A 16,245-nucleotide genomic window follows, 5' to 3' on the forward strand; every position below is an offset into this window, starting at 1 on the left:
AGGGGAATGGGTGAAATAAAGGAAGGAGATTAAAAGGTACAAACTACCAGTTATTAAGTGTGTAAAACTCGGGGATGCAATGTGCAGCATAGGGAATGTAGTTAATAATACTGTAACAACTTTATATGGTGGCAGATGGTTGCTAGATTTATTGTTGTGATCACTTTGGAATGTATATAAATGTCAAATCGCCATGTTGTACAGCTGAAACTAATCTAATATTATATGTCAACTATACCTCAATAAAAAAAAAAAAGAAAGTAACCAAGGAAACAATACAGTAAACTTAAGGTGTTCATCCTGATATTATAGAGGAATTTCTGCCTGTTGGAGAATAATTTGTAAAAGCTTGGTGTTGGGAAATAAATTTCCTGAGATTTCCAAAATGCCTGGGGCTAAGTATCTCTTCCTATGATTCCCATAGCACATCCCATAGCTGGTGCAATAAAGTGTAATTAAATAGCTTGGCATTTTGCTTTCGTCTATTTATTTAGTCTATAATGGCAGTGTTCTGACTTAGAGGAAATTTGTGACATTTCTAAAGAAGAAGGTAAAGCTCAAATTTTATTTGTTGGCCCTCTCCTACTTCCTGAACACATTGTAGAATTTCCTGCTTTGTGTCTTTGCCTTACTTGAAACATGCTACTCTCCAATCCTGATTTCTTTTCTCATGGAAATCCCAACTCATTCCTCTTGGTCTGACCTCCCTTTCTCTAACGTATCCAGGCTTACTGACACCATCTCCTCTGAATGCCCACAATGCATCTAAACATGACCGTGAACTACAGGTATACAGGCTCATGCACCATCGGGGTGGAATCACTGGAGGGATGTTGTGGTTTCCTAAGCGATAGTCTTGTCTCCCTGATTAGCTGTGTAAGGCGAGTGACCAGGCCTTCTACTTTTATTTCCCTCCTAAAATCTAGAACTCCACCCAATGTGGGAGAATGCCGCATACAGAGAAGACAGTCAACATAACCCTCTCCTTTGCCTGACTGATGAATAGTTGACAATTTGAAATTCCCTTCCATGGCCTGAATTATTAGGCTGACTTTCAGCAGGCTAATTGACAGCCAGATTCCCAAGTGTTAGGCCTTGTTGACCCAACCAGTTAGCTGATATGGTGGGTTTCTCCTTGCTAAGAGGTGAGCATTAGGTGTCAAGGGGCAGTACCATGGAGCAGAAAGAGTACCACAAAAGGAGTCAGAAGATATGAGTGCAGTAGCCCGGCCAACAGTTAGGTTATCTCAAGCAAGTTCCTTTAAGAATATGGACCTGTAGTTTCTCATTTCTTTTTTTTTTCCTCTCCATTTTTATTGAGATTTCATTGACATAAGGCGCTGTGTAAGTTGAAAAAATTTTCATTTCTTACACAGAGCTAGCTCCACCTTTCCTGATTGTTTCACACCATTGGTGGGAGGCTGAAACATTATTTATAAACTGTAAGTCAGCACTGTTGGGGAGCTGGGTGGCTCAGTCAGTTAAGCCTCCAACTTCGACTCTGGTCATGATCTCACAGTTCATGAGTTCAAGCCCCGCGTAGGGCTCTGTCCTGGAAGCTCAGAGCCTGGAGACTGCTTCGAATTCTGTGTTTCCCTCTCTCTCTCCCCATCCCCTGCTCACATTCTCTGTCTCTCTGTCTCAAAAATAAATAAACATTAAAAAAAAATTTAAGTTGTAAGGCACTGTAATGTATAAGAAATTACCACAGACTTTCAGGGGCGCATGATCCAGCTCAGGAGTAGACAATTAATTCCTGCCTGGGGACTTTATTTAAGATAAGAATCATTTGCTAGAAAAAAATTAATGAATGACAGTAGGCAAACAGGAAGATGTAATATGTAATATGAGACTTTTTAGTGTTTTGCACTAATGGTTTAAAGAGATTCTGTCATGCCAAGCTGACATCAGTGGCAACAATATTAATCTCTCAAGAGCTAAAAATCAAAGAGCTAGTTAGAAGACAAACCAGGAGGGGTGCCTGGGTGGCTCAGTCGGTTAAGTGTCTGACTTCAGCTTAGATCATGATCTCACGGTTTGTGAGTCCAAGCCCTGCATTGGGCTCTATGCTGACAGCTCAGAGCCTGGAACCTGCTTTGGATTCTGTGTCTCCCCCTCTTTCTGCCCCTCCCCCGTTCATTCTCTCTCTCTCTCTCTCTCTCTCTCTCAATCTCTCTCTCAAAAATAAATAAACACTTAAGAAAAAAGAAAAGAAAACAAACCAGGACATTCACATTGAACTTCCATTGGAAGCCAGTGATGAGAAATTACTGTTTTGAGACACCCTGAAGACGTGGGCTGTACTCCTACACACGATCAGCATCACAGCCGGATCACATCAGTCAGGAATATCCAGGTAAACTGAAGGAAGCCATTAAAGCTTAGCCTCACACTATTTATTTGACACTCTTACATCAGCTCGCTATTCACCTCACCACTAAAATAAAAAAATATATCTGGTGAAAATCACTGGCAATGAGAGAACTGTAAGAAAGAGGGAGAAGGAAGGGATGCTATTAGTTATACAATGTGGAATCAAACACAACCCAATAAATGAGCATTTGTCTGGATGCAAAGCAGAGGAAAAGGGGGTGCCTAGGTGGCTCAGTCAGTTGAGCATCTCTCTCTCTTTTTTTTAAAGTTTATTTATTTATTTTGAGAGAGACAGAGACAGAGTGAGTGGGGGAGGAAGAGAGAATCCGAAGCAGGCTCTGCACCACCAGACCAGAGCCTGATGTGGGACTCGAGCTCATGAGCCATGAGATCATGACCTGAGCTGAAACCAAGAGTTGGATGCTTAACCGACTGAACCACCCAGGTGCCCAAGCATCTGACTCTTGATATCGGCTCAGGTTATGATCCCAGGGTCGTGGGATCAGGCCCCTACATCGGGCTTTGCACTGGTCATGGGGCCTGCTTGAAACTCTCTCTCTCTCTCTCTCTCTCTCTCTCTTCCCTGCCCCTCTCCCCCACTCATGCACTCTCTCTCTCTCAAGAAAAAGAAAAAAGGAAAACAAAAGAGGAGGAAAAGAGTAAGAGTGATGACCTAGTCTTCCTTTTGCACACAGGTATCAATTTCTGCCACCAAGGGAGTAACCCAAAGTACAACAAAATTTTACAGGAGGGGGAAAAAAAAACCACAGAGCCCAAATTAAACCAAAAATAAGTGCAATGCAGCCTCACTGCCTGCAGAGCATATTCAAAGTAGCCAGCTCTGAAAAATCTTACTTGGTACCCTAGCCTACCCTGACTCCCCTGCTAAAACCAACTGGGAAACCCAGAGGAATTGGCCATCCAGTCCACAGGCAAGGGGTGGAGGGGCTGGGGGGGGGGGGAGGAGCCAAGCGAGACAGAGGAATAGACACTGTCTCATTTTCTGCTCTTATAATGTGATATAATAATTGGAATGTGCTTGGAAACAGGTGATAAAGTCTTGTGAAGCAGGGCCAACCTCTACCCTAGAAAAAATAAACACCAGTTAAGACATTTGTATTATTTTTCTGGACTTCAAGGTGAATACATAATATGTCCTATTCATTTCAGAGAGCTCATAGCATGCCCCATTTCATGGAGAAGGAAACTGAAGCAGATAAGGTCAATGGGTGACTAGCCTAAAACACCCAACTGGTCAGTGACAGAGCTGGGTTCGAACCCTTCTTCTGCTCCAACTTCAATGTTCTTTCTGAAATGACCATCCTGCTCCATGTAAAATTATGACATTTCAAAAGCTTGAACTGTCCTACTTACCAAGCTTCTTGGAATCTTTTCATCCTGCAAGGCCTCTCTTGATTCCGCCGACTCCTAAACCATCTTTCCACCTGGCGCTCTGTCAAGTTACACTTCTTTGCCAGTCCATAAATATCAGCCTGAAAGGCGATAAAATGAATGAACAAGTGATAAAGAGCAGTCATATTGGCCAGCAGTCAAGAGACAGTGCAACTGGGTTACAAGAGCTTGTGCACTGGAGAGGAGAGAGACCGTGTGTTAGATCTTGGGCCAGTGAATTTGCCTCTTTTGCTTATGGAATCATGCACACACATACACAGCAAAAAAAAAAAAAAAAAAAAAAAAAAAAAAAAAAAGGCTGTTAGTGTCCCAGCACTCTGAATTACCAAAAACGATCAATTCTCTGTAAGTTGGCAGCAACCCATACATTCAAGCTGCAGATGTGAGCTCACTCAATCAGCTAAGTTTTATCGAGGGCTTCCCAGGTACCAGGTAGAGAAGCATAGCTTAGATGTTGATCAGATCCAACTGCCTCATCTTTCCTATGAGAAGCTGGAACACCAAGGGTGTTAGTAAGTTTTCCAAGACCTAAAGTTAATAGGAAAGCAAGGACAAGAACTTAGGCTAATGCACTTTCTGTTCTTTCACACGATCTTTCTGATGGCTCCAAAAGATAATACAGGAAAGACACAAACAGGTGTTGGCCATCACTTTCACATTTAATCAGATGTAGAGCCTATTTCAAATGAATCCAAAATAATACCAATCATAAAAAAAAGTAAAGATTGCAGAATATAATAGTGATGATGGCTTCTCTTCTGGGAGGCAGAAATTATTATTTAAATCTGGAAATAATATGGATGATCGATTAGCCCAAAGGTCATAAACTTGAAGTTCTCCTTGGGCCAGACAAGAAACAAACATGATTGAGTGGACCAGGTCTGTTTCGTGGTGGGATTGGAAGTTGTATTCTTTTCACACAGGCAGGTTTTATACATTAAACCCACAGTTCTTTCAGCCAGCATGGAGAAATTAGCTCTGTAATTTTCTGGAACACCTGCTCTCTTGATCTTTCATTTTCCAACACCAGTACAAGAAATATTTCCATTTTCTCGTCACTAGAAAAAAATAAAATTTCATACTGGCCCTCAGCTTCAGTGTGGAGGAAACAAGCAGGAGCTACAGATGCGGTGGACAGAAAAGCACGTGCCCTCCCCCAAGAGTGCGGCCATGAACAAGCTCTGGCTGATGGTTCCCAGAGTCCAAGTGTACACACAGAGCTTTTATGTGAAATCACCAGGGATTTTAATGTTGATGACTAATACCTCAAAGTAAATTTCTTTTTTATTTTTATTTATTTATTTATTTTGAGAGAGAGAGAGAGAGAGAGAGAGCGCGGGTGTGCAAGCAGGGAAGGGCCACAACAAGAGGGAGAGAGAGAGAATCCCAAGCAGACTGCACTGTCAGTGCAGAGTCTGACGCAGGGCTTGAATTCACGAACCGTGAGATCATGACCTGAGCCCAAACCAAGAGTCAGATGCTTAACTGACTGAGCCACCAGGTGCCTATCAAAATAAATTTAAAACCAATTTTGGGGGTGTCTGGGTGGCTCAATTGGTTAAGCATCTGACTTCAGCTCAGGTCATGATCTCGCAGTTCATGGGTTTGAGCCCCACATCTGTGCTGACAGCTCAGAGCCTGGAGCCTGCTTCGGATTCTGTGTCTCCCCCTCTCTCTGTTCCTCCCCCACTTGGTTTGGGCTCTCTGTCTCTCAAAAAATGAATAAACATTAAAAAAAAAACAAAAACCAAAAAACAAACAAAAAAACCCAACAAAAAAACCAATTGTGGATCAACATTGCAAGGGCCGAACAAAGCCTCCCCAGTGGCAGGACACCCAATAGTCTGTGTTCAGTCATACAGTTTCTGCTATGTTGTTGTGCATAATTCACATAATTGTTCAGTCGCACAAGGTAACAGTAGATAAAATTCAAAACGAAGCTCTCACGCTAAAGACTGGCAAAAGACTAATTGCAGCTTCTATGTCCCTACTAAATTGCTACCTGTGATTTAATCTGCAAGAAGGAAAACAAGACAAAACAAAAACAGGATATAGCCCATATTATACTCTGGTAAACTGCCCTATCTAATACCTATTCTTTTTATAGGCCAAGGGTTCACCTGCTGTTGTTTTTGTTGTTGTTTTGCTTTTGTGCTCTTGGGGAGACTGAGTTGGCAAAACCATTGATTGGTGTCTACTTCTTGCAGGCCTTGTGCCAGTCATTGGAGGTCCAAATGAGCAACCCTGATGTGGGCCTCCCTTTCACAGGGTACAGTCTGTCTGGTGAGGAAGTAAGAAAATAAAACAAAAGAATTCCAATCAAATACCAAGAGTGCTAAGACAGGGGAAGATTAGGATACCATGGGACCTAACTCTGTGTAAGCAGTTCCTGGAAGTCACACATACGCTGGACCCTGAAAAATGCCCTGAGAAGGAGAGGATAAAGAAGGGAAGTGTCCTGGCAGAGGGTCCAGCACGTGAGGTCGTCTGCAGATGAGAGTGTGGATGCACAGGGAATGCCTGAGGAACAGAAAGAAGTCTGGCTGGGTAGAAACATAGGAAGAGGAAAGGAGGGAAAATGTGGCTAGGCTCACATCAAGGGGGGCTTTGTTGGGGATCTATCTTGGGGGTGACCGGACATTTGCACTGTTAAGTCACCCTCTTGTGGTGCGAACTGAATGGAGGCGCAGGAACACATCTGGAGATGGACATCTTTGGCCTTTTTGTCCAATCCCTCTGCTCTCACAGCGAGGACCTCGTGCTGGACAACTCTGGAAGTCTAGATTCCCTAACCCACGAGCCCCATGTGCATCAAACTCCCTCACAGGAAGCAAGAACACAGTATTTCCATAACAAAATATGACAGGGAACTGAAAGCAGAGGACCCAGTTCTGCTACTTCATCGCTGGGTAGCCCGGAGCACTTCTTCTGAGCCCCTGTGGAAATGGGGTGCTAACAGCCTAAGTGCTTGCTTCCTGTATCACCTCACGGGGATGGTTACAGGATCTGGGGGCTCCTGAGGGAAAACGTGCTGTGCAAACTACCCTGTGCTACATCAGTGCCAGAGATTATGGCTGAACCCAGAAAGGACACCATGGGCTGAAAATCATTTAAGAAAAAGCATTCCTTTACTTCTGAAATACTTTGCGAGCAAGAATTGATTTCTCGAAACAGAGGACATGCTTCAAATGCTGTTGGTTGGTCCACAGTAGGACATATACTGCTATGCTGCAGCACTATATCCTATTTGCTTGTAGACTGAAAGAGTTCTGGGTCTAGTTTGACTGTTATAAAAGTTTTATATATTCAGTCATTCGAAAATATTTAGTGGGCCTCTATTCACAAGTGCCAGGCACCATTCTAGATGTTGGAGATTCGGCAGTGAGCAAAAGAAAGTCCCTGCTATCATACTAGAATCTTCTCAAATCTTGGAACAACTCAATTTTATTATCCCATCATTTCTACAGATATCTACTTAATAAATTGCATCTAGAAATAGCACTCGAGCATGATTTGAAGCAATTTATTTTCTGTTTTAGAATACAGATGAATCTGGTTGAACGTCAGTCTTGACAATACTGGCTTCATACACTCTAATATTATTGGGATAGAATCCTCTTGCAAACAAAAGTCTCTAGAAGTATTTTCTTATTGATATACAAAACAATACCTCCAATGCACAGAAAATTATGCAAGATGTTATGTTAGTACTTCTTCAACTGTCACATGGCTCTTTTCTCTCCACAGCAGGGAGACTTGATAAAGATAAAATTTTCTACATAATTTTAAATTTCCTAAAAGCTGACCTGAAGGTTTTGCTATAACAAATATAGCAAGTGATGGGTAGCATAGCACAGTTCCTTATGTGTTATATAAGGTATTACCCAAGTTCGTTGTCCTCAGAAAGAGAGAAAAATAATAGGGACCCTCTGAAAGAGTCCCAATTTCTCATAAACACATTTCAAGAAATGTGAAATGATGTGTGGGCACTATCATCACCAGTAGTAACAACAGTACTGAATTAAACAACAGCAGTCATTTACAGCAGGTGGAAATAAAGAACACGTGGAAATGGCTTGTCAGACTGTCCTCATTTTAGAAAAAACAAAGAATTCCAGGACAGAAGCTGAGGGCAGAATAAGTTACAGACAGTGCTGGCTAGCTGTGAACTATTCTGGACATGATGCCTCATGCTATGTGCTCAGACTTCCATATGCCTTCTTTGGGCAGGGAGCCCACCAGACCAACAATAGAAACAGTTATCATGAAACAACTGAATTCAGCAAATAAAGTTCAGCACCCTTAAAAATCGACCTATCCTAGGGGCGCCTGGGTGGCTCACTTGGTTAATTGACCGACTCTTGACTTCAGCTCAGGTCATGATCTCACGGTCCGTGGGTTCGAGCCCTGCATCAGGCTCCGTACTGCAGAACTGGCTTGGGATTCTCTCTCTGCCCCTCACCTGTTCTCTCTCTCTCTCTCTCTCTCTCTCTCTCTCTCAAAATAAATAAACTGTAAAAAAATCTATCTATCTTAAACTGTGTTAGCATACACTCTCGACTTCCAAAATTACCGGTGATTGCTGTCTGTAGTCATCATAGAGGGTGTGCCACTTTTGAAACAGTTTGTATTCCATCTCTCATTTTAACTATGGTGGGAAAATGAAACTAGACTTGCCTAGACACTATCTTTTTTACAGCCATTACATCAAAACCTTTTTTTTTTTAATGTTATGCACACAAGCAGTGCACTACAACATTTCACTTAAGTGCATCTTGTATTGTGAATAGAATTCTGACTTTCCTAAAAATTCTATCTCTGGGGCATCGTAGGAGCACAGCACATTTCTGAATGTGTTGAGGCCTTGGATAAAATAAAGTGCCCCTTCTCACAAAAGCCATCCCAGTGAAGACTTTAAAAATGTGTGCAATGTATATCAATGGTGCCACAATCATCAGAAGTCTCAGATAGGAGCTACTCTGCCTTAACAATGGTCTTTTGTGATTAGTATAGTTTTGTATAAGTATATTTTGTACTTTGTGTATATATTAGTATACTTGGCATATCTACCCTCCAAAATTTAATTTTGATCTTTATACCTAAATTATGGCATTGATTGTTAAACACTGTAGTTGAACACAATAGTTCAGCTACGAACATTGGTTATTTTATATTATAATATTTACTTGTCATTTTATATTATGTTTGGAATGCATTCCAAACATATAACATATGCCCTCAATAGAGGGAAAAAAATCCAAATGAATCAAATCATTTAATGGTTAACTGGAACAGATATCTTGCACAGATGAGGTAAACCACTGGTGACTGAAACATTAAGAAATGAGTTTTTTTTTTTTTTTAATCCCAAAACAAAGACTTTGTACTTACTTGAGATGGTTGCCTTGTGGAACATTTGAAAAAATTCTCTAAGATGGTATTTGGTATAATCTTCTTTCTAACTTCCTCTTTAATGCCAAATGCTTTTGCTAGAGGCATGGCGATAAACCTACAAAATATGAAAGAAAGTAAGTCCAAAATCTGAGAATGAACCCACAATGACACCAGAAAACTCAAGCTGTAACTTTAGGTTCCAAATGAAGGATCAGTTATTGGGTCATGTTGTTCTTGGGCTATCTACAACCAACCTCTGGCTGACAAAGAAGTTCAAGGAGAGCAAATTTTGAGACCCTCTTATACAAGCAATAACTTAAAAAAATAAGTTGCATGCTGTTCTCAAATCTACTTTATGTAAACCCAAATATATTTATATATAAGATCCAGGAATTAGGATAAGCCATTTCACTTAGAGTTTCATTTTAAGACTCCTAGGGATTAAAATGAATAATTTTATTATATTTTTAAGTTTATTTATTTTGAGAGACAGAGAGAGCATGAGCAGGGGAAGGGCAGAGAAAGAGGGAGAGGGAGATTCCCAAGCAGTCTCTGCGCCATCAGCTCTGAGTCCCATGTGGGGCTTGAACTCATGAACCATGAGATCATGGTCCGAGCTGAAACCAAGAGTCGAATGCTTAACCAACTGAGCCACCCAGGTGCAGTTCTGAAAAGTTTTATTTGGTGATATTCTCTTAAAGAGTTACTGTGTTCTAGGGGCGCCTGGGTGGCTCAGTCGGTTAAGCGGCCGACTTCGGCTCAGGTCATGATCTCGCGGTCCATGAGTTCGAGCCCTGCGTCAGGCTCTGGGCTGACAGCTCAGAGCCTGGAGCCTGTTTCAGATTCTGTGTCTCCCTCTCTCTGACCCTCCCCCATTCATGCTCTGTCTCTCTTTGTCTCAAAAATAAATAAACGTTAAAAAAAATTAAAAAAAAAAGAATTACTGTGTTCTTATCTGAAGTTCCAACTTATGAGAAAAATAGCCTGATTCTTGGGTAAATATCTCAGAGTGGAATTGATAGGACAAGTATACACTTAACTTTATAAGAAACTGGCAAACTGTTTTCCAAGATGGCTGTACCACACTGCATTCCTGCCAGTAAAGTGCCAGAGTTCCAGTTACTCCATATCCCTGCCAACACTTGGTATTGCCAGTCTTTTCAATCTCAACAATTCTACTGGGTGTGTACTGGTTTTCACTGACTTTCCAATCTAATCCTTATTATTTCCTAACTTCTGCTTGCTATAAGTTTAGTTTGCTCTTTTTTTTCTAGCATCTTCTTTTTTTTTAATGTTTATTTTATTTATTTTGAGAGAGAGAGAGAGAGAGAGAGAGAGCGAGAGCATGAGTGTGAGCAGGGGAGGGGCAAAGACAGAGGGAGAGGAAGAATCCCCAAAACAGCAAGGACACTGATGTGAGGCTCAATCTCATGATCTTTGAGGCCATGACTGGAGTCACCCAGGGGTCCCTTTTCTAGTTTATTAAGGTAGAAGGTCAGATTACTGATTTGAGATCTTCCTTCTTTTTTAATATAGGTGTTCACAGCTATAAATTTCCTTCTGCTCACTGTTTTTTGCTGCATCTCATAAGTTTTGATATTATGTTCTCTTTGTCATTCATCTCAAAGTATTTTCTAATTTACCATGATTCCTCCTTTAACTCATTGGTTATTTAGAAGTATGCTGTTCAATTGCCACATATTTGCTCATTTCCCAATTTCTTTCTGCTACTGACTTCTAATTTCATTTCATTGTGATTGGAAAACATACTTGGTATGATTTCCATTTTTTTACATTATTGAGACTTGTTTTATGGCCTAACATATGGTTTATCCTAGAGAATGCTCCTTGTGCACATGAGAAGAATGTGTCTTCCATTGTTATTGGGTGCTATGTTCTACAGATGTCTGTAGTGTTGATCAAGTTGGTTTATAGTGCTGATCAAGTCTTCTATTTCCTTTTTAATATCTCCCCTAATTCTATGCATTATTAAAAGTGAGATATAGGAGCACCTGAGTGGCTGGCTTAGCCGGTTAAGGGTTGGACTTCCAGTCAGGTCATAATCTCACGGTTTGTGGGTTCAAGTCCCATACCGGGCTCTCTGCTGTCAGCATAGAACCTGCTTTAGATCCTCTGTCCCCCTCTCTTTTTGCCCCTCCCCCACTTTGCGCTGTCTCTAAATAAAGAAATAAATAAATACTTTAAAAAGTGAGATATAGACATTCACAGCTATTTGTTGTCTATTCCTCCCTTCAATTCTGTCAGTTTTTGCTTCATGTATTTCACAACTTTGTTGTTAGGTGCATATATGTTTATAATTATTATATCATCTTGATATATTTACCCTTTTACATTATAAAATGTCCTTGTCTCCAGTAACAATTTAAAAATCTATGAAAGTCTAAACTGTCTGATATTAGTACAGCCACTCCAGGTCTGTTTTGGTTACTGTTTGCTTACTTTTTCCATACTTTTACTTTCAACCTATTTATGTCCTTGAACCTCAAGTGTGTTTCTTCTAGAAAGCATATAGTTGGATCATATATTTCTATCCATCTCTCCTATCTATGCCTTTTAGTTGGAGTATTTAATTACATTAAATACTTAAGTATTTACATTAATGCAAATTATATTTAATTACTGATAAAACAGGATTTAGGTCTGTTATTTTGTTCTTTGTTTCCTATATATCTTATGTCTGTTATTTCTCTATTCTTCCATAAGCTATCTCCTTTTGTGTTAGATATTTAAGTGTATCTTTTTAATTCTCTCTTCCTTAAAATACTCTTCTTTTAAAATATTTTTCCTAGTGGTTAACCTAGGGATTACAATTGGCATTTTCATTTATAACATCATAGTTCAGATTAATACCAAAATAATTTCAGCAATATACAAAAGCTTCATTACCTCCCCTCTCTGTGCTGTTATTATCATATAAATCATACATTTATAAATTATATACTAATCAACACAGATTCATGATTTCAGTTTTATGCAGTTGTCTTTTAAATCAGATAGGAGGAAAATGTGTTATAAATTAAAACTGTGTGTATACTTTCTTTTTATTTCTTTTTTTTTTAAAGTTTATTTATTTATTTTGAGGGCAGGGAAGGGCAGAGGGACAGGAGAGAGAGAATCCCAAGCAGGCTCCACACTGTCAGCGCAGAGCCCAATGAGGAGTTCAAACTCATGGAACAATGAGATCATGACCTAAAATGAAATCAAGAGTTGCACACTTAACCAACTAGGCCACTAAGGCGCCCCCTTTTTATTTCTTATGTAGGTGACTTTACTGGAAGTGCTTTTTATTTCTTCCTGTGGATTCAAGTTACTGTCTTCTGTCCTCTAATTTCAGTTTGAAGGATTTCCTTTAATATATCTTGTAGGATGGCTCTGGAAGCAACAAATTCTTCCAGTTTTTGTTTATCGGAGAATGTCTTAATTTTTCTTCCATCTTGAAAGATAGCTTGTTCAGTTGACAGTATCTTTTTTTTCCATTTCAGCACTTTTTATATATCTTCCAACTGCCTTTGGTTTCTATGGTTGCTGATAAGACATCGACTCTTAATCTTATTGAAGATCTCTTGTATGTGATAGATGCTCCTCTCGAGCTTTCAAGATTCATTGTCTTTGTCTTTTGACTGTGATGTATCCAGCTGCTGATCTCTTTAAATTTACCCTACCTGGAATTTGTTTAGCCTCTTGGATGTGTATATTAATGTTTGTCATCAAATTTGGGAAATTTTGGGCCATGTATTTCCTCAAATATTTTCTATCCTATTCATTTTCTCCCCTTCTTCTGGAACTTCCATTATGCATATGTTGTTATGCTTCCTGGTATCCCACATCTCTCCAAGGTTCTTCATTTTCTTTCATCCTTTTATTTCCTTTCTCTTCCTCAGACTGATGACTCTTCTACCTGCTCAAATACGCAGTTGGACTCCTCTAGTGAGTTTTTCATGAGTTATTGTACTTTTCAACTCCAAAATTTCTTATTTCTTTTATAATTTCTAACTATAATCTTTTTATTGATATTCTTGATTTGGTGGGACATTGTTCTCACTCCTTCCTTTAGTTCTCAAGCATGGTTTTCTCTAGTTCTTTGAACATATTTAAAATAGCTGATTTAGAGTTTTTGTCTAGTAAGTCCAACATCTAGGCTTTGTAGGGGACACTTTCTACTGATTACTATTTTTTTCCTGTGCATGAACCATTCTTCCTTGTTTCTTTACATGCCTTTTAAGTTTTGTTGACAATCAGACATGTTAAATAATATGATGTGTCAATTCTAGAAACGAAATTGTCCCTCTCCTCAGAGTTTGTTTGTTTTGCTGTTTGTTATCATTGTCCATTTGTTTACTTAGTTCCTCTTTTGAACTGATCTGTGAAGTCTGTATTATTCGTCATGTTTGGGCAGTGGAGTTTCTATTGGATTAGCTTAGGTATCATTTCCTGATTGGACATAGATTTCCTTAAATGCCTGGAACCAATAATTCTCTCAGTCTTTGCCAAGGAGCTCTGCATACATTTTGGGACACACCTTCAGCACTCAGCTAGGCAGTTGCCAACTTTGCCTTAGCCTTCACTTTCTCTTTGCACAGAGCCTCATGATCATCCAGAGGTGAGAGCTAAGGGCTTTCTCAGATCTTTCCTGGGCACGTGGATAGCCCTGGGCATACTCAAAGCTCTACAACTTCAAGTGGCCTTCTGATTTCCAAGAATATGTCCGATCTTTTCAAAGCCCTCTATGGACATCTCATTTTCTATTTTATTTTATTTTATTTTATTTTATTTTATTTTATTTTATTTTTATTTTATTTCATTTCATTTCATTTCATTTTTTATTTTATTTTTGACAGAGAGAGAGAGAGAGAGAGAGAGAAGGGGATGGGAGAGGCAGAGGGAGAGGGAGAGGGAGAGGGAGAGGGAGAGGGAGAGGGAAAGAGACAGAATCTTAAGTACCTCCACACTCAGTGGCAACCCCAATGTGGGGTTCAGTCTCACAACTGGGATGTCCTGACCTGAGCTGAAATCAAAAGTTGGATGCTTAACCAACTGAGCCACCCAGGAACCTTTCCAGTTTTCTTTTTTAAGTATTTTGCTTAATCTATTGTTTGTCCTAATTGTTATCTACTACCTCAGGCAGTTTCAAAGTTAAACTATTGCCTCTACTTGTTTTAGACAAGCACCCTCAAGGAAAGACTTTTCTGAGTCAGATCCAGTACAACAGCCTTATAAGTACTGTATTCTAGGCAACCACAAGACAGGTCAGGTAAGGATAATTCTCTGGTAATGATGCTTTGAAGGAACTCTAACTCTCTTCTGCTCCCTTCAATGGCCGCCAGGGTGATGGTTTCCACTGAAATTACAGGTTGTTGGTTTTTCAAGGCTATCACAGAGGTGGAAAGGAAGGATAGGAATAGGGAAGTCAATATGCCACAAAGCTTGCTATTCCTTCCAAGAGTCAGTTGTTTTTCTTAAATAACAATCCCTGGATTGTTAATTACGAATTCTGAAAAGTTTATTTTGACAATTTTTGCTAGTTTTCTGATTGCCTTTAGGGAAGACAGAATTTTTAGAGGAACTTACTTTGACATTTTTGTTAATTTCCAGGGTGTAGTGGTTTTAATTTGCATTTACTAATGACTAAGGATATTGGACACATTTTCATGTGTTTACTTGCCATTTGTATACCCTTGGTGAATTATCTATTCAAGGTTTCTGCCATTTTAAAAATCAAGTAATTTTTTTTGTTTATTATTTAATTATAAGAGTTCTTTATATATTCTGAATTTTAGTCCCTCATTAGATACATGTTTTGCATATATTTTCTCCCAGGCTGTGGCTTGTCTTTTCATTCTATTTACATTTTTAAAAATAACCACAAAGGCGGGGTCCTTGTGTGGCTCAGTCGGTTGAGCATCCAACTTCGGCTCAGGGTTCATGAGTTTGAGCCCCACTTTGGGCTCTGTGCTGACAGCTCAGAGCCTGGAGCCTGCTTCAGATTCTGTCTGTCTGTCTGTCTGTCTGTCTCTCTCTCTGCCCCTCCCCCACTCACACTCTGGCTCTCAAAAATAAATAAACATTAAAAAATAATAACCATTAAGGCATTTTTGCATATCATATAATTCACCTTTTCCAAATATACTATTCAGTGTTTTTTTTAAGTAAATTTACCAAGTTTAGAATCATCACCACAAATCAGCTTTAGAAGATTTTCATTGGGGGCGCCTGGGTGGCGCAGTCGGTTGAGCGTCCGACTTCAGCCAGGTCACAATCTCGTGGTCCGTGAGTTCGAGCCCCGCGTCAGGCTCTGGGCTGATGGCTCAGAGCCTGGAGCCTGTTTCCGATTCTGTGTCTCCCTCTCTCTCTGCCCCTCCCCCGTTCATGCTCTGTCTCTCTCTGTCCCCCCCAAAAAATAAATAAACGTTGAAAAAAAAATTAAAAAAAAAAAAAAAGAAGATTTTCATTGTCCCGATCTAATCCCTTATGCATATTTACTGTTAATCTTGTTCCCTCTCACCCCTGCCCCAGGAAATCACTAACCTATTTTCTGCCTTTACAACTTTGTCTTTTCTGGATATTTAATGTAATGGAATCATAAAATAATATGTGATTGCTTATATCTGGCTCCTTTCACTGAACTTAATGTTTTTGAGGCCCATTTGTATTTGGGGATATATTTGGAGTTTATTCCTTTTTATTAATGAATAAAAATCCATTGTATGTATGTACAGACATACATTAACAATGTCTTTTGAAGAGCAAATACTTCAGCAGTTTACCAAGGGAAACAAGAACATGTGTCCTTATAAATTCTTGTATTCAAATATTCATAGCACCTTTATTTGTAATAGCTAAGAACTATAAACAATCCAAATTTCCAACAATTAGTTGAAGGATAAATGAATTGTGGTGTATCAGTGTTGAAAGACTACCCAGCAATGACAAGGAATCACTGATACATACAACAACATGAAAACAATCTCCAGTGCATTATGTTCAATGAAAGAAGCCAGACACAAAAGACTATGATCTACACGATTACATTTCTAGTAATAGAAA

General features: G+C 39.6%; 1 protein-coding gene across 1 annotated transcript in view; it reads right to left on the reverse strand.

Annotated features, from left to right (window-relative positions):
• CERS3 (ceramide synthase 3) overlaps positions 1-16,245 on the reverse strand; it is a 106,023-nt gene that overhangs the window by 58,713 nt on the left and 31,065 nt on the right. Inside the window, exons 4-5 of the mRNA XM_043554795.1 lie at positions 9,178-9,295; positions 3,748-3,866 (exon numbers count right to left, since the gene is read on the reverse strand). Of these exons, the coding sequence (XP_043410730.1) occupies positions 3,748-3,866; positions 9,178-9,295 (237 nt within the window). The remainder of the gene's footprint in view (positions 1-3,747; positions 3,867-9,177; positions 9,296-16,245) is intronic.

The sequence above is a fragment of the Prionailurus bengalensis genome, chromosome B3 (assembly GCF_016509475.1).
Source record: "Prionailurus bengalensis isolate Pbe53 chromosome B3, Fcat_Pben_1.1_paternal_pri, whole genome shotgun sequence".
NCBI lineage: Eukaryota > Metazoa > Chordata > Mammalia > Carnivora > Felidae > Prionailurus > Prionailurus bengalensis.